Source organism: Acomys minous (assembly GCF_964271855.1).
Source record: "Acomys minous genome assembly, chromosome: 8".
NCBI lineage: Eukaryota > Metazoa > Chordata > Mammalia > Rodentia > Muridae > Acomys > Acomys minous.
Genome location: NC_140489.1, coordinates 16,072,319 through 16,090,209, shown reverse-complemented (window position 1 = coordinate 16,090,209; position 17,891 = coordinate 16,072,319). Strand labels below are relative to the sequence as shown.

Sequence of the window (17,891 nt, the reverse complement as noted above, 5' to 3'; positions counted from 1 at the left end):
AGGCAGGTAGCCTTGAGCACTGAGCTTTCCATACAAGAGCACCGTTCACACTCCAGGATGGACTCAGGGCAGTTCACACTGAAAAGTCTGCTTTAAAAAAAAAAGCTAGGACAAAGCACAAGACAGGAAACCTTGGCCAGGAACTTGGGCCAGATCGCATGGTCTCTCTCCCTCTTGACTCTACAGTTTGTGACTGATAGCTTTGTGAGTTGAGGGCAGTCCAAGGACAGCAAGCTCTTCCTATCCACTTTCCAGGGTGGTTACGATAAGGCAGCTGACAACAGTGTGACAGAGCAGAGGAACTGTATTGTACTGCTGCGGAGAAGGACAAGGACATGTGCTGAAGACCTGGCAGTACTGGACAGTACACGGACTCATGGCCAGAGGCCTATGCCACCAGCCATTTCCCTTATCAAGAAAACAGTTGTGTTGGCCCAAGGGAATCTCAAAGTTAAGGATAACTGCAACACCCCCAGGCTGACTCTCTGGCTCCTGCTTGTTTTTAATTGGAAACGGAGGCCTACACAGGAAGCCTGCATACACTGGATACAGACACAGCTGCTGGCTACTACATTTACTGCACGACGCGTGTGTGCATGAGATCTATCCTGCTACATGACAGAAGAGCGGGAGGCGTCCCCAGGTGGGTGGTGTAGTGACAGCAGGGCGGGAAGGCCTTCACAGACAACTGGAGGACATCACTGAACAGGGCCACACTGACCCAGGGCAGTTAGCTTGTGCTTGAACTTGGCTGTGGCGGTGCCTGACGCTCTTTTGGCTTCTTCCTCCGCCTCTTCTGTCTGGAGAGGCAGCTCAGCGCAGACTCGCCATTCCTGGGGGCCACCACAGGCTGAGGTGGCCTGCCAGACTGTGTGGGGTACCTGGTCTTCAGCTTCTCCTGGAAGAGCGGCTGGGAAAGCAGATGGCGCAGCTCCTGCTTCCAAAGCTTCACCTGCTTCTGTCGCCGGCGCTCCTCCTGCTGGTCAGCTTTTCCTCCTTGAGACACAAGTGTGAGATCATGTTTACGTACTTCCTTTAGACTAACACAAGCTGCCGTGGCTTGACAGTTCAGAACCACAGTGGATAACTTCTGTTTAGGGGAATGTGGTGTACCATTGCGCTTCATTGTTTGGGAAACCAGTAAAGACAGAAACTCCTCAATTTCCAGATAAGGCAACTCACACTTCAAGTCAGGTAACTGGCACAGAGCAAACCGTCAGAGATCAGGACTCACATCTGACTGAAGTCTGTTGTTCTACCCCTGTAGCACAAATGGCTCAGGAGACAGTACACAGTTCTCTGCAGCCTGACCTCCAGTACCCCCCCAACCAATGCTGTGACCAAACACAGGGGTGGACACAGCCCAAGTCCCCACCCAAGCCTGACCTAAGGAAGGAAAGGTAGAGGCTCAATCTCTGTTTGAGCCCCAGACCTGAGCTTTAAGGAGGAGCGCACTGTTGGCAGACGGCTGGCTCCCACCCTGAGCAGCAGTCTGCCTCTGAACCTGTTGGTTGGGTATTGAGAAGTCCACGCCTCAGCGGCACTGCACTGTACTGCACTGCACTGCTGGTATGGAAGGAACAGCAGCCATAATTGCTGTCACGGGCCCTAGATGTAGCTCTCCGCTCTCCTGTGCAGGGCTAGACATCCTCATCCCTGGTGCCCTCCTTAGCTTCTGGCGCCCCACACAAGAGGGCTTTAGGCCATGCCTGGTGGTGGAGCTGTTCTGATGTACACATTCTTTCTCTCTGTGAGCACAAACCCTCTCCCGCGCCTTTTGGTTGGTTGGTTGGTTGGTTTTGGTTTTTCAAGATAAGGTTTCTCTGTGTAGCCTTGGCTGTCCTGGACTCACTCTATAGACCAGGCTGGCCTTGAACTCACAGAGATCTGCCTGCCCCTGCCTCCCAGGGTGCTGAGACTAAAGGCGTGCGCCACTACCGCACAGCTCTGTGAGCCTTTATCCCTCATGTAAAAGGATCATAGTTCCACTCAGTCCGTGTCAAGAAACTAGAGAAGTGAGACATGGCTGTGCTGTGCTGCCTTGGAAGGCAGGTATGGCACTAACTACAGTGATGATAATGGCAGTGCTTGTTCATATGCGGCCTGTTTTCAAGCACAGGTGTACTGAGTTTAGCCTCCTTTACTCAAGCTTAAGCAAGGAGGGCCGAAGTTCATTACCAGTCTTATAGGTGAGGAAAAAGGACAGCAGAAAGGCTAATCACAGTCAAGAGAACAGGCTGCAGTAACAAGGACATCCTGCCTGTGATCTACTCCCACACATGGTCTCCAAGGGCTAGCCATACAAGACAGAGCCAGACAGGTAAGAAAGGCCCAAGGCATCTGGCCAAGCAGCCACGAGACAAGAAAAGGGTCCCTTGCTGCCCCTGACAGGATCACGGAAGTAAGGATGGTCCCAACCAGGTGAAAGCTGAAGGGAAAATCAACACTGAATGCATCCCCATTCCCCACCTCCCCCCCCCCCCACGCCCACCCCACCTCCAAGCCCAGGTGCACCTTTGTACATCTCTTCATCTAGCTCTATCTCAAGGGCCGCTGCTGCCTGCTCGATCCAGGAGTTGTGCAGACACGCCTGGAAGTTGCGGTACTCAGCTTTTTCAAGCTGCCGGGCCAGACGGATCCGCTCCTGAGGGGACAGTAACACAAAGTTACTGAGCTGATGATGGGTCAGCAAGTAAAACTTCACCAAAGCTGTTCCTAAACTGCACTGTGATCAGTGACCAGTGAGAGATGACCCAACACTACTGAAACCCTTGCCCAAGTACTTGCTAAAAGCCCAGGTGACCACCACACATAACCACACAAGACTGCTTGTAACTCCTTAGAGGACTGTTCCCAGGCTGCCAACTTATACATGGCCCAGAGTGAACTTGTCTCCCCAGCTGTCACATCTGCCTTCCTCAGTTCTTTCTCACAGGTCGTGAGGTCAGAATGCAACGACATAACACCCCCTCATCCTCACACGGAGAGAGCATGTGCAGTAGAAACCAGGAGCCATGAAAACGGGGTGGCTCCCAGTGTCCTTAACAGAAATTCTCTAAGATCCCAACTTCCACCAGCTCCATCTAAATGCCCACACAGCTAACGATCATGCCAAAGTGGCCACAGGCCCTCAAACTGCCCTTTGCCTCCACTCCCTCAGTGCCTGCAGCTCCATCTCCTCCTCACCTTTCCTCATCTCTGCAGAGGGATGAAGGCTCTGCTCCCCACATCATAACCACAGGCCTGTTAGGCCCAGAGCTCCATGGAAACTCTGTGCAGTAGGCTTGGCCTATACACTGGTGAGCCGCTCCAGAAAATTGCCCCATATTAGCCCCTGGAACACTGTAGCCCAGGGTACACAGCAATCACAGTGAATGCTCCTAAGTGTTATAAATGTAGAAAAAGTCTTACTGTCTCTGCTTCAGGGCTGAACCAAACATTCAGCATCCCCTTGCTGTTCCCAGCTCTCTGACAGATGTCTACATGGCTGTGCTCACTGCACTGCCTAGCTGCAACAGAAGCAGGTGGAGGTTTCTGGACCACATATCAAAGTGAATGAGGAACAAAATACAGGCCTCTGGCCACCACCCTTCCTGCTTTTCTCCCAGGTCTGGCACTTCTTGTCTAGCCATCGGCAGAACCATGTCTCAGTTACCGAAGATAGGGCATCTGGTCTCGGAGTAAGGTGCTCTCGGTGAGGAGCTTAACGTTTTACCTTGACCACATCCATGTACTTTGACTGCACTGGAAACAGTGGGATATCCTCGTCTTTCTTGAGAGTTTTGTAAATCTTCTTGAAGTTGATCACATCCTCTGGCCCAATCAGCATCAAGCTGAGGCCTTCACTGGTAGCACGAGCCGTCCGACCACTTCGGTGGATATAAATCTCTGAGGTGCGGGGCACCTGCCAAGACAGCAAGTAGGATCAGCACACAGACACTGCCCAACACTGCTCTTTCCCCCAGGGCCACACCTCAAACTGGCTCCGCTCTCTGCAGGACAGAAACCTCTTTAGCACAGTGGACCAACTTAGGCCTAACTCCTGACAGACTGTCCCTGAGCTGACGATCCAGCCACAGCACAGGCTCCGCACTGCCTAAGCCTCCATACTGGCGCAGCTCTTTATGATCAATCTACTTGTCTCCAACCCACCTTGTGACCAATGCTTTGAAACTCCAGACTCACCAGGCGGTGGTGGCGCACACCTTTAATCCCAGCACTTGGGAGGCAGAGGCAGGCGGATCTCTGTGAATTCGAGGCCAGCCTGGTCTACAACGTGAATCCAGGACAGCCAGGGCTCTGCTACACAGAAAAACCCTGGCTCAAAACAAACAAACAAAAAACAAACAAACAAAACAAAACAAAAGAAGAAAGAAAGAAAGAAAGAAAGAAAAAAAAAGGAACACCCAGCTCAGCTCTGATGGGTGACTGATCATGACCAACAGTTACCAAGAGACTGCTTTAGGCAAACCAACCATAAAACACTTTGTATGTGGTGGTTCAAAGGAGTGTTCCCTCTATGCCTCAGGCATCTGAACACTTGGAACCCAACTGGCAGCTGTTTTTTGAGGCGTAGGAGATATCACTTTGCTGAAGGAAGTGTGTCACTGGTGGCAGGCTTTGAGGTCTCAAAAGCCGGGTACCATTTCCAGAGCACTCTCTCTGCCTCACATCTGCTGTTTAGCTCTCAGCTGCTGCTCCACCCACTTCCCACCTGTTGGCTCTACTCCCTCATGGACTCTTATCCCTCTGGAACCAAGAACCAAATAAACCCTTTCTTCCACAGGCTGCCTTGGTGATACTGTTTTATCACAGCAATAGAAATGTAATAAAGACATCGCAGTCATATGAAATACTTCATCACTGTCTACACACTATATATAAACTAGGAAACAAAAATACAGAGAGGTCCACATGCTTCCCCTAGGTAACCCAACTAAATGTAGGAGGCAGGACTCAAAGACCATGTTAGCCCCAGGACAGCATGGGCCAGATATGTTTTCCACAAAGAGTGTGGCATGGGTCTTGGCACCCCTGCCTCCCTGAAGTGCAGTGGGCTATGAACCCACTATGAACCATTGACCATGATTCTAGAAATGAGACTTGCCATTCTTCACCTTATAGGATGAACAGTCAGCTGCTCACCAGGGCACTGTAGGCCTTCAGCCACCGGCTCCCAGTGACTGCTGGCCTCCCAACTATTCACCCACGCCACTCCCAACCAAGTCCTCATCTCAGTCCAGGCTAAGTGTCCCTGGCCTAGTTTTTCTCAATTTGATACAAGTTGGCTCAACTGAGAAAATGCTGCCATCAGATTAACTGGCCTGTAGACAAGCCTGTGAGAAGGCCCAGCCCACTGTGATCACTGCCACCCTGGACGGGTGGTCCTGCTTTGCATTAAGCAAGCAAACTGAACACACCATGAAGAGCACACCACCAAGCAGCATTCCTCCATGGCCTCAGCTTCAGTTCCTGCCTCCAGCTTCTTGTTCCGACTTCACTTTACGGTGGACTGTGTGAAACAAACCCTTTCCTCCCCGAGTTGCTGTTGGTCATGTTTACCACAGCAGCAGGTCCCTAAGACATACCCTGACCATGCCTCCTCCTACACAGTCCTTCTCCGCTTCTGCATACCCCAACCTGAAAAGCCAGCATCTTCTGCAGCACTCAGCACCGTCTCACCCTGTACTACATGTGATTATTTTCTGGTATTTCCGCCCTTACGCTATAGCAGTGGTCCCAACTCACTTCTCATCTACGGAACGTAGTACTTCCTAGCGGCTGGGACTATATTGTGTGGTCATGGTATCTTCTACAACAGACCCTCTGTTCCAGAGATGCCCTAACCTGAAATCTGTACCTCAGAAGGATTTTAAAAGCAAAAGAATTAAAGATGAACAGGGCAGTGGTGGCGCATACCTTTAATTCCAGCACTTGGGAGGCAGAGGCAGATGGATCTTTGTGAGTTCGAGGCCAGCCTGGCCCACAAAGTGAGTCCAGGGCAGTCAAGGCTACACAGAGAAACCCTGTCTTGAAAAACAAACAAAAAAAACAAACAAACAAACAAACAAAAATAAAGATGAAAAGTAATAAAAAGCATCTTAATAGATGCCAGGCTTTTCACACTTACACTGTGGCAGGTGTTTCACTATCCACTCAACTCAGCTCTCAAAACAACCCTAAGGGGCAGGTGTGGGTGCTGCTTCCAGCTCACAGATAATGGCACTGGGAAGAATGGTGTCAAAGTACCTGAGTGTGTAGAGAGCCACAAATGGAGCCAGAAGTGTCAGAACCACTTCCCAGGATTGAGGTGACCTGTCTCCCTAACTGCTGCCTTACGTGGCTGCTGGAACACCTATCTTCAGGGTGTGGAGGCAGCTCTGTGTTTTAAATCATATCTGGCTGCCAGCTTCTGATGACAGTCCTAGCATCCTTTATGAATACTTAGGAGGATGCAAAGAAGATGTTAGATTATACTGTAAAGCACACCATAGTTGACATGGCCTCAGTGGGGGAGGACTCTCAGCTGCCCAAAGCTATCAACCCTGAAGCATCAGAGTGGTGTTCAACTCCTGGCAGCAGGATCGAAGCCCACGTCCCAGCTACAACTACATGCTGCTGTTTGTCCCTGCCAATTACTACTGTTACTGCTACTACTGATCTGGAACATGTAGTCAGCGTTTCCAATTTGGCTGCCCAAGCTCTTTACATATATGTCTCACTAGCCCAAAGACACGCTACACTACCTTGTCATTCACAAAATAAGAAAACCGAAGGGACAGAGATTAAGCAATCTGCTGAAGGTTGTACAGGTGGGATTTAGCCAAGGGAGTCTTAACTACACCACCCTTGCACTGCACACCAGACTAACCATTTAATATACTGCTATAAGGAGCCCCAGAGAAATTTCCAAACAACCCAAGCTCTTGCCAAGGCTAATTGCTGCTCTCCACGAACTGATAGTAAAACCCTACTGCTGCAGACCACACCTACGTAACTTGCTGAACATGGAAAAGTGGAGCTGGTGCCTACCTAGAGCCTACCTAGAACTACTAGAGCCCCTATGGACTAGTGTTCATGGTACTAGAAGGTACTGGCATGTTAACAGAAAAGAAGATCAATAGCAACCAGTGACAGACTCTGCCTGTACGATGCCCTGGTGTAAGAGTGGCACAAAAGTCACCAAGCAGTATTTGACTGGAATCAAGACCCACACCATGAGACCTCGGAACCTACGCCTGACACTGCTTGGACTGCTTTCTTGGCCAAGAAACTGAAATTAGATAGGCCACAGGGTAGGGGAAAACCAAACACTACTGCTCAGGAACCAACCCAGCAAGTAAATGGTCCCTAGTGGCATTCTGCTATACACACAGACCAGTGTCTGGCTCAGCCATCATCACAGAAGACCTCTCCTGAAGTAGAGGGAGCAATACAGAGACCCACAACTAGAGACTGTGCAGAGTGCGAGGCCTGGGAACATTCAGTCTTAAATAGATGTCTCCATCAAACTCCTTCCCTCAGGCTCAGGGAACTTTGTGGAAGAAGGAAAGTGGAAAGATTGTACAAGCCAGTGGGGATGGAGGACACCAAGGGAAGGAGGCCTTTAGACACAACAGGACTGACACAGAGACTGAGGCAGCACACAGGGCCTGCACAGATCTAAGCCAGATGGGGCCCCAGTGCTGAGGAAGAGGGCCGAACACAAGCCCCCATCCCTATCCCAGAAGCTACCTCCAATTGACAACCCTTGGTAAGTAAAAATTAGTTTTCTCCAACAGAGTCTCACTAGGTATACAAACTACACTTTAGGGCAGACCCAAGGCCCAGCAAGTAGATGGCCAACACAAAATGAACTCAGTGTTATTTTTGGTGTGGCATTTTCATAATGCTTTGTCCAGGCTTTTTATTTTTCTCCCTTTTATAGGTCTTTGTTTATATATTATGGTTTCTGATTTTGTGTTTTTATGGGATTTCTGTGTGTGGAATCATGTGTGCTTCTGCATCTGTTTGTGTTTCCTATTTGAATTTTTTTATTGTTTATTACAGTTGTATTCTGGTTTGTTTCATTTTGTTTTTTCGTTGCCTATTTTATAATGAGAGAGGGAAAGAAAGAGTACAATGTGTGTGGGTGGGCAGGCAGATGGGGAGGTGGGGAGGATATGGGATGACTTGAGGTAGGGGAACAGTAATCAGAATATAGTGTATGAAAAAAAATCTATTTTCAATAAAAATTAAAAATTTAAAAACAAAAACAAAAAACCACGCTGCTGCTGTGGTCGATCCCCACCAAAACTCACGCTGAAGCTAAATCCTTCTGTGTAACAAATGTTGGGAGGCGCCTAGGGGAGGTGTCTGTGGATGGGATAGAGACAGGAATGGGGTACACTGTTGCTCTCCAGAGGCTGGGGTACCATGACATGTTACACACGAAGGCCTGCCCTTCTACATCAAGGCTCCCACCAGAAGCTGAGCAGATCTTGGTGCCACACCCTTGTACTTTCCAGCCCCAGGATCAACAGCCACACCCTCTTTACAAAGCACTATGTCTTAAGCATTCTGCTATAGTAACAGAAAGCACAGAAAGACCGCACTGTAATCTGCTGATATCAAGTAGCCTGAAGAGAGAGGCTGTGCAATAGGACTCTCAGTAAGTGTTCCCAAAGCGGTAGCAGTGGGTGCTAGGTGCTGATAAAAACATGTTACAGAGCCTGAGGAGCAATACTGCCTCTGCTTCAACCTTCGCTGTAGCACCTCCCCATTCATTGCAGGGGCAGGACTGCGGACAGGGACGAGGATGGGGACATGGACGAGGATGGGGACATGGACGAGGATGGGGACCTGGATGAGGATGGGGACCTGGATGAGGATGGGGATGGGGGGGATGGGGACATGGACGAGGATGGGGACATGGATGAGGATGGGGACATGGACGAGGATGGGGACATGGATGAGGATGGGGACAGGGACGAGGATGGGGACATGGACGAGGATGGGGACATGGATGAGGATGGGGACATGGACGAGGATGGGGATGGGGGGATGGGGGGGTTGCTGTAACGCTAAGAGCTGTACCTGGTAGTGGATGACGTGCTGAACTTTAGGAATATCCAGACCCCGAGCTGCCACATCTGTTGCCAAGAGAACGCAGCTGTGATGGAGACAAAGCACATCCACAATTATAAATAACAGCAATTATTAGCCAGCTTAGCACCTGCTAAGCACTCCATACAAGGTAATACCAGCATCTCCCTTGTATAATTAAGAGCCTGAGGCTGAGAGACTCATCTTCCACGGTGTGCACATGTCTATTCTCTTGTGGAATCAGGATCTGAAGCCTGGGTCTTACCGTCTCAAGCACAGGCTGGATTCTGTAGTGAGGTCAATGAAGCCATATACATCCTGGGCCGCTGGCTGTCTGCCAATACCTCCACGCCCTACTCTGGTTCTAGAGTCTGTGCTATCAGCCACAGCTTCCTGGTTTCTCAAGGCTGTGAGAAGTACCTGGATGCCCAGGGCTTCACTTGTTGCAGGGTTACTGGAAGTCTCAGTAGAACATTAATAGCAAACTAACACAATGAATGAGTGACCCTACCAAATACAGAAATAAGATGAAGGAAAAGAACAGAAGGAAGAAAAAGAAAGCTAGCCTGCCTTGTGCTGCTAAAGCACCTATGATGACAGAGGGGGGGGGGTCCCTAGTTCCCTTCCACCCTGGCCCCCTGAGTACAGTGGCTCATGGCGCAAAGCCAGGCCTCAGGAGACAGACTCCACTTACTCTTCCAGACGAGCAAACTGCTCCAGGTTTCTGAGCCTTTGCTTCTGGTGCATGCAGGCATGCAGAGTCAGCGGCATGATATCCAGGACCTTGAGGAGTCCGGAGAGGCGTTTGATGCAGGAGATGCTGTTGGCAAACACCAGGCTCCGACCCGGGTACTGCATGAGGAAGTAGTAGAGATACAAGTCTTTCTCATCAGTCTCACAGTGGATCTTGGTCTCCGTCAGCGTCTCCACTGTACCCTCATTCCTTGTGAGGTCAATGACTTTTGGCTTGCCCCGCATGCCAATCTTCTGCATGAGAAGGTCAAGTTTGGCCGTTTTATCCATTTTCTTCACATGCTTCTTATGAAGGATTCGAGCTGGAGCTTGGTGTACCAGGGTTAGTGTGGCAGAAAAAACAAGAGTTTGTCGATTTGGGTTGTACTGGGAGTCATTCAGCATCTCTAGCAGCTGGGAGAGCTCAGCAAAATGACCTCTCTCCACCATCCGGTCAGCTTCATCTATCACCAGGCACCTGCAGATCCACACAGCCCCGTCACTGGTTAGTGCAACCGCAGGGAAGACAAGCCTCTACAGAATAGCCCACGCCCACGCCAATCACATACTCTCACGCACGTACGCGCACATACAGCACACACCGTCAGCACTAGAGCATCCACTAGCTTTTCTCATGCATGCCTTGTTTCTGAGCATAGGGCCGGGGTGGCCACAACCCTGTGACAGTGAGAGCACTGCCCACACCATCCAGCCACCTCAGCCTCGATTCAGAAAGGGCTAAGAGAGGAGGTGGGAGGGGCTGTCTCTCACCTGAGCTGCCGAAGGTTGCTCAAATGAGGATGTTTTTCTTTAACTAGCTCCCAAAGCCGACCAGGGGTGGCGATCACAATCTCAGGATGGCGGTTCAGCATCCTTTGCTGTTTCTGTGTGGACATTCCACCAACTAAAATTGCTGTCTTAATCCCTACAGGGCAAAAACAATAGACATTATTCCACCTGGCTGCTAATCCTATGGATTAGCACAGCCTAGTAAATGCCTTGCACTTGAGGAAGAACTCAGCCTGCAATGCAGCTTTTGTTAGGATAAACACCACACTAAAAACCCTTCCCAAAAGGAACAGAAGCTTTTATCTCAAGGCAGGGATCAACAAATTTGTTCTTTAAAGGTCAGGTTACTTGCAAACATTTTAGATATCTGGTCCCATTGAGGGAACTGGAACAACTGTAAACCGATTTGTACAGGACTTAATATAGCAGATGAGAAAGCTCCCCTAAAGGACAGGAGCCACAACCCTCACTTAGAAACATTTACTAAGTGGAACTAAATCTCACCTGTAAACTTGGCCACAGCATCAATGTGTTGTCTGACCTGGACGGCCAGCTCTCGAGTGGGCGTCAGGACCAGTCCCAGCAGCGGGCGCCTTGGGTGTACTTTATAGGCGGCAATTTGGTCACACAACCCCTGTTTTAGCTTCCCAAGCTGCTCTTCATCAAGCTTTTCTTCTCTGTCTTCATTCTGCTTGGGGACAAGCTTTTCCTCCACCAAGGAGGAAGGTCCTTCACCAGCGTCATCGTCACAGAAGAGCAGGTTCTGGGCTGAGGCCGAGGCGGCAGGCTCAGTGGGCTGTGCTTCCTTCTCAATTCTGGCCTCATCGGGCAACACTCCAGAGTCAGTGCCAGCCTTGCAAGGTGACCCAAGGTCGCCTGCAGCTCCCAGCCTGCTCTCCCTGGGTGGCACTCCAGCGCCGCTCGGGATGGGCGGAGCCTTCATCTTATGCCACTGCAGCACGGCATGAATCATCGGGATGGCGAAAGCAAGCGTTTTCCCGCTTCCTTAGAAGTAAAGCACAAACACCAGGAATCCAGGATGCACATGTCACTGTTTGGAGTTCCTGACTTTGCATAGAAATAACGAAACCTGGGAGAACCATGTGCCACCCTGACCAGCCGAAAGCACCAGCACTCTACACAGGTTCCTCCCGCGCACGGCACCTGACAAAGAGCTAACACCCAAGAGATGAAGCTATAAAGGAGTGAAGGGCTAGTCCGTCTGCACAGCCCTTCCCCAAGACCTTCTTCAGTGCAGGAAGGAATAACATAACTATTAAATAAAAGAACTATTTTGTTCTTTTCAGACATTTTAACATGTTTGTCTCTATGCATGGTTTCAATGACCTCTGAAAGCACATGGAGTCAACGCCATTCAAGGGCAAATTAAATAGGGCGTCCCAACCCAAGAATCTGAAGTCTCCTTAACTGACATCTTACTTTCTGCATTTCACTTATTCATGGCCAATTATGGTCCAAAAATATTAAGGTGGTAATTCCATAAATAAGCACTTCATAAGTTTCAAGCCATATATCACTCATTCCAAGTAGTAAGAGGAAGCCTCACACTGTCTGGCTCCATTAGCACAGGACATGATGTCTCCCTTCTGTCCAAAAGCGGACCCCCTGGTACATGCTGACCACCTGTGAGTCACCGGGGATCTCAGTTATTAGACTTGCACCCCTGCTTATGCTCAAGCAGTTCTGACTTTATCCATGGGTCCTGGCGCCTGGCAGTAGTCACCCCAATGATCAGCTCAGACAGGCTAAAGGGAAGCTGTAAGGTGTTTTTTCTCTGACTGAAAAGCTGGAAATTGTCAACTTATGGGGGGAAAAGTCATGAATTTGTTACTAAGATCTATAAGAAGAATGAATATTCTTTCCATGAAATTATAAAGAATAAACTAATGTTACTTTTGTTGTTATATCTCAATATGCAGAGAGTATGACCACAGAACATAACATAAGTGCCCAAGATGTAAATGCATCAATCTATATGAATGCGCAGGAAAAAAAGAAGTGCAAACAGTTGAGCACCATCTAGCTCATCTGTGTTTTGGGGATTTACTAGGGGACTGGAAAGGTATCCTTCCTGGATTCTGGAGTTGACAAGTAAGAATGCCCCAGGCAAAATCAGTACATGGTCTCTGGAAGAAAAAAAAATCCTAATCAGTCCAGCAGGCTGTGGTGCACACCTACAATCCCAGTACTCAGAGGCTGAGGCAGGCAGATCTCTGTGAGTTCAAGGCCAGCATGATCTACAGAGCAAGTCCAGGACAGTCATTCCTACACAGAGAAACTCTGCTCAAAACACAAAAACAAAGCAAAACAGTCCTAATCATAACCTGCAAAGAACTCTGATTGCCTGATGCAATGGTTCAACTGAATAAAGACACTTACCACTAAAGCCTAAGGACCTGAGATCAATCCCAAGATCCACGTGGTGGAGGGCGAACCTACTCCCACAGCTGTCCTCTGGCCTCTAAACACAGGCCTTGGCTTGTACAACCCTACACATAAGTGCACACACCTATATATATAAATGGCTTTAAAAACTTGGAAGAAGGGAGAAAAAAAATCTTATGAATAATTTCCAAAGCAAATGGCCAGTTCTAAATAAAAAATAATACCAAAGAAGCAAAACATTATATGCAAAAGCTTAAAAACAAAACGCAACAATAACAAAACCCAAACACCCCCAAAATTTAAGAAAAACAACAGACGTTTCATTGAAGACAATGAAAGCCGAAAGATATCACAGCAATATCTGTAATTTCACAGTCTCAGAAAAATAAAACTGACAATTCAGAACTACCCAGGGGAAAAAAAAATCCTTTAAAAAACAAAGGCTGCTTTGCTTTAGTTGACTGGCATATACAGAATGCTAACTGGGGCCTTCACTGCAGGGGAAAGGGAGGGGGCTTACACACCTACACAGGGACTGAAGCACATCACAAAGTACAGAAACAAAGACACCATTTTCTTCTTAAAACTCTTTTTAAAAATAACTGCTTACAAAAAAAATTGCTTACAGCAAAACAGTTAAAGCATATTTTGGAGTTTGCAACACAGAAATAAAAACACACAACCAAAAAGTACAAAAGATCAGGTGGAAATAAGCCCTTGAGAGGTTCTAATTCCACACACGAGGCACCGTATCACTTGAAGGTAGACTATGATAAATATATGTGTACATCTTGTGACATGGTCTGTGAACCCGAAAGCCGACACTAAAAGAGACAATAAAGGCCTGCAGCTAGTTACAGGAGAGGAGAGACACAGTGCTGTGACTGTGTACTGGGTCTCACTCCCAGTCCCTAAAATGGAACCCTTGTCAATTCTTAATAGGGAGAATCTTTTGTTACGTTATTTAACTCTTCACCTCCATTCCTGGTCTAAGACATGAGGCTCAAAATCCTCAGGAGTAACAAGGGTTTTCTTGTAAATTAATGAGATGACCATGAGCTAAAGACTAATTGTCTCTAGAAAACTTCAGGATGGGAGCTGGTGGCCACTGGGCAGGAATTTCCTAACCACCAGAGAGAGGGATTTAAGATTGAGTTCAAGCCAGGTGTGGTGGCGCACGCCTTTAATCCCAGCACTGGGGAGGCAGAGGCAGGGGAATCTCTGAGTTCAAGGCCAGCCTGGTCTACAAAGCGAGTTCTGGACAGCCAAGGCTACACAGAGAAACCCTGTCTTGACAAAACAAAAAAAAATTTAAAAGCCAACAAACAAACAAAAGATTGAGTTCAATATCCAGTGACAAAGGCTTTACTCAATCAGGCCCACATAATGGAAGCTCCATAACAACACTACAATTTAAAGAGCTTCCAGGCTGACGACCTCATAGAAGGTGGTACGCCCAGAATGGGCACATGGAAGCCCTTTGCCCTCTTACTACCCTCAAGAAATGCATATTAAATAGAAAGGCAATGTCTGTCCACAGACCATACCAATATCAAAATAAAGCCAAAATGAATAGCTATAGTAATACGATGTTAGAACAAAGAACTCTTGTAGGGACAAAGATGATTATTTACACAATTATGTTTTAACATATAAAATGTTTACAAACCTGATAACAGACTGTCAGCTACGTGAACAAAAGACTGGATGGAATTTTAAGTGGAAAACTATCACTAGGGGAAAAGTGAATAAAAGAAAATAACACTACTATTTTAAATTTTAAATCTGTACTTAAAAACCTTCCTAGAATGGAAACAGCAAGCCCAGATGAATTTGAACAAACATTTAAGGGGGGGGAAACCTGATTATTTAAAACTACTTTAGATAATTCAAAGAGGCATGGTGGCACACGCCTTTAATCCCAGCACTTGGGAGGCAGAGGCAGGGAGTTCGAGGCCAGCCGGGTCTACAAAGTGAGTCCAGAACAGCCAGTACTGTATACAGAGAAACTCTGTCTCAGAAATAAATAAATAAATATTCTAATTTCATAATCACACTTGACCAAATCCAATAATATATATAAAAAAATTGTGATCAAGATCACTGTTTCTCAGAAATATTTAGTTTTTATTTCTGAAAATTTAATGGAATATGCCTTTATCAACAGACTAAAAACAAAAACCTACATACCTAAATACATACAACAAAAAAAAATTTGTAAAATAAATCTAACATTCATTTTTTTTTTTTAAATTCTTCAGTGGAGCTGTAAGAGAACACTCCCAACCTGACAAGGATGAACAATGCAGGTGGTAAAGTAGTATTGCCTCCTCCACCTCACCTGGGGCCTACAGAGAGAATGCAAGGGTCCCGGAGTCAGGTGGGGCAGATTTCTGCCCAGAGCTGGATGGTTTCAGCACCTTCATTCAACAAGGCTTTTGTGGTCACATTCTCAACAACCCCCTTCTGCCGGTTTTCCAGCCTACAAGCAACTAAAGACTGGATCCAGAAGCTCTGCTGCCTGGGACAGACAAAACAGCTCTTACCTGTCTCAGCGGCTCCCAGGATGTCCAGTTTGTCACGGATGGCAGGGGCCAAAGTCAGAGCTTGGATTGGGGTAGGTGCAGAGAAGCCTAGAAAGCTGAGTGCTCGGAGAATGGCCTTGGGCACAAACAGGTCTCTCCAGGCTGACACGTCTGCCTTCTGGTCCTGCACTTCAGGCATCCATGACTTCGCCTTCTTGGGCAACTTAGAGGCAGTGCTCTGTGGGGTGTGTAATTTTTTCTTCCCTTTGCTTTTCTTCTTTTTGGGAACAGCCTGTACCAGGCTTTCCGATGCTGCTCCTCCTACCTTCTGATCAGAGCGGACAGTGGCATCTTCCTGCGTCTCTGGCTCAGAATCTTTGACTTCCGGTTCATCCTGGGCAGTGCTTCCTTCAGCAACCAGCGCCTCTTTGCACTTCTTCAGTTTGATCTTTTTCTTCGGGGAACTGGACTCTCCTTCCTCCTCCTCCTCCTCTTCTTCTGAAACAGCCTGGGCCTTTCTCTTCTTGGGCTCCTCATTTGAGAAGAAACCGGAGGGATTCCTGGCAGGGGAGACTAACCGGTAATCTGTCAGTTCCTCAAAGCACACCAAGTCGTCCATCTGTCCATCTGCAAACAGATTTGGGTCGATCGTCACCTGCTTCCATTTCCCTACGACTTTGATGCCCTTTGTCTGAAATCTGCCACGGCTCGCTGGCTTTGGCCTTGATTTTGTCTCCTTCAACTTCATGGTTGCTGAAAAGAAATGTTCTTCTAGGTTAGCGAGTACAGAGCACAGGTTCCAAATGAACCTAAACCGTACTAGACCCTGCAGACAACCGAGGACGTGAAGATGCTCCCAGACAGAAAATGAAACACACCCACAGAATAGGTAGTTTGGCTTGGACACAGGGAACACAGGCAACACAGTCAAGAGACATGAGCTGATTCTGGTTAGGATCCCAGCTCCACCACTTAATTTGTATGCAACCTTAAACAATCCTGCCTACTGCTTGCGGAATTTAAGTGTTTTAACCCTTTAAAAAGAGAAGTATGGTGTAGCACTCAGGGAGGCAGAGGCAGGCAGATCTCTCTGAGTTCAAGCCCAGCTTGGTCTACAAAGCAAGTCCAGGACAGCTAAGGCTACAGAGAAACCCTGTCTCAAAAAATCGGAAAGAGGTGGGGGTGGGGGTGGGGGAGAATAGTTTGTGATATCTAATTTTATGATGTACACAAATGATGCCTGACCTACATAAGTCATTTTGAACACAGAATAACCCGAGATGTTTTTCCAGCTCTGCGGCTAGAGAACAGAGCGAGTTTATTACAAGTTCTTTATTAGAACAAGGCAAAGGCCGTTTCCATCTCCCTGGCCTTGGCCAGAGAGAGGTTAAAACCCATGCAGCTTTCTAATTACATTTTAAGTAACGTAGAGCTGGAGATGTAGCTCGGTGTTCGCCAAGCATGAATAATTCCTAGTTCCCACCCCGAACACTTGCAGAACCATAGGTAGTGGGTACCCAGCCCTCGGGAATGGAAAGAGCTCGGAAGATCAGGAGCTCAAAGCCAGCCCTGGCTACAAGAAACCCTGCCTTTAAAGTCGGGGGTGGGGCACTTAATGCATGACTTTATTTGAGTGGGAATGGCTCCACACTAACCCTCTGTAAGAAAATATATTGTGGAGAGCATACGGTAAAACTCGATTCCAATCTGGATCCAGCACTTGCCAGCTCTGAGTCTGTGGTGAACGTATCTGTGCCTCAGTTTCCTCATCTGCAATTTGAGGATAGTTAGATACTTATCTCACTGAGTCGTCATTTGAAGACGAAATGGTGACGTATGTCAAAAATCGCTTTTAGCATGGCGCCTGTGAGGTGAGGCACGTTGACTCGCTGTCAAGACTCGCCCCAGCGGTCCCAGGCATCGGATGCCCGACGACCCACCGCACCTCGCTCCCACCTTGACAAGGGGAACGGAACATCACTAGGAATGGGACACGGGGAGTGACCTGTACCGCCTGCAAGTGTCTCTCGGGCACTATGGCCGCACGAATCCTTCAAGGGAGGTTGCTCGGATAATGATGCCCAAAGCAAGAGCTCTCAGGCGAGGGCCACCAGGGCTGTGGGAACACCCGTGAACCACTACGCTATGGGGGACACACCGGGAGCACTTCCGCAGCCGGCTACGACCGGCTCTGCACTCACCAGGAGAACTCACCGCCGCAGTTCCTTCACACGCCACACCGCCTGCACCGCCCCCGACCCGGAACTGCGGTTTCAGACGCTGCTGCTGCTGCTGCAGTTCCGGGGCGGGGCTTTACGCTGCGGAAGGAAGTCCCGCCTCCTTGTGGAAGCGGCT

The 17,891-nt window shown here is 48.3% G+C and overlaps 1 protein-coding gene across 2 annotated transcripts; it reads right to left on the bottom strand.

Annotated features, from left to right (window-relative positions):
* Nucleotides 1–286: 286 nt before the first annotated feature.
* On the bottom strand, nt 287–17,865 carry DDX24 (DEAD-box helicase 24). Of its 2 annotated transcripts, none has more exons than XM_084791563.1 (9): nt 17,738–17,865; nt 15,558–16,289; nt 11,110–11,610; nt 10,588–10,741; nt 9,779–10,294; nt 9,076–9,151; nt 3,716–3,904; nt 2,515–2,644; nt 287–996 (listed from the first exon to the last, which is right to left on the bottom strand). In XM_084791563.1, the coding sequence occupies exons 2-9, from the start codon at nt 16,282–16,284 to the stop codon at nt 731–733; spliced, it is 2,559 nt and encodes an 852-aa protein (XP_084647689.1). In that variant the 5' UTR covers nt 16,285–16,289; nt 17,738–17,865; the 3' UTR covers nt 287–730. The 2 variants fall into 2 exon arrangements, with proteins under 2 accessions (XP_084647689.1, XP_084647690.1); XM_084791564.1 differs by having other exon boundaries at nt 17,751–17,858.
* Between the last annotated feature and the right edge of the window lie 26 nt (nt 17,866–17,891).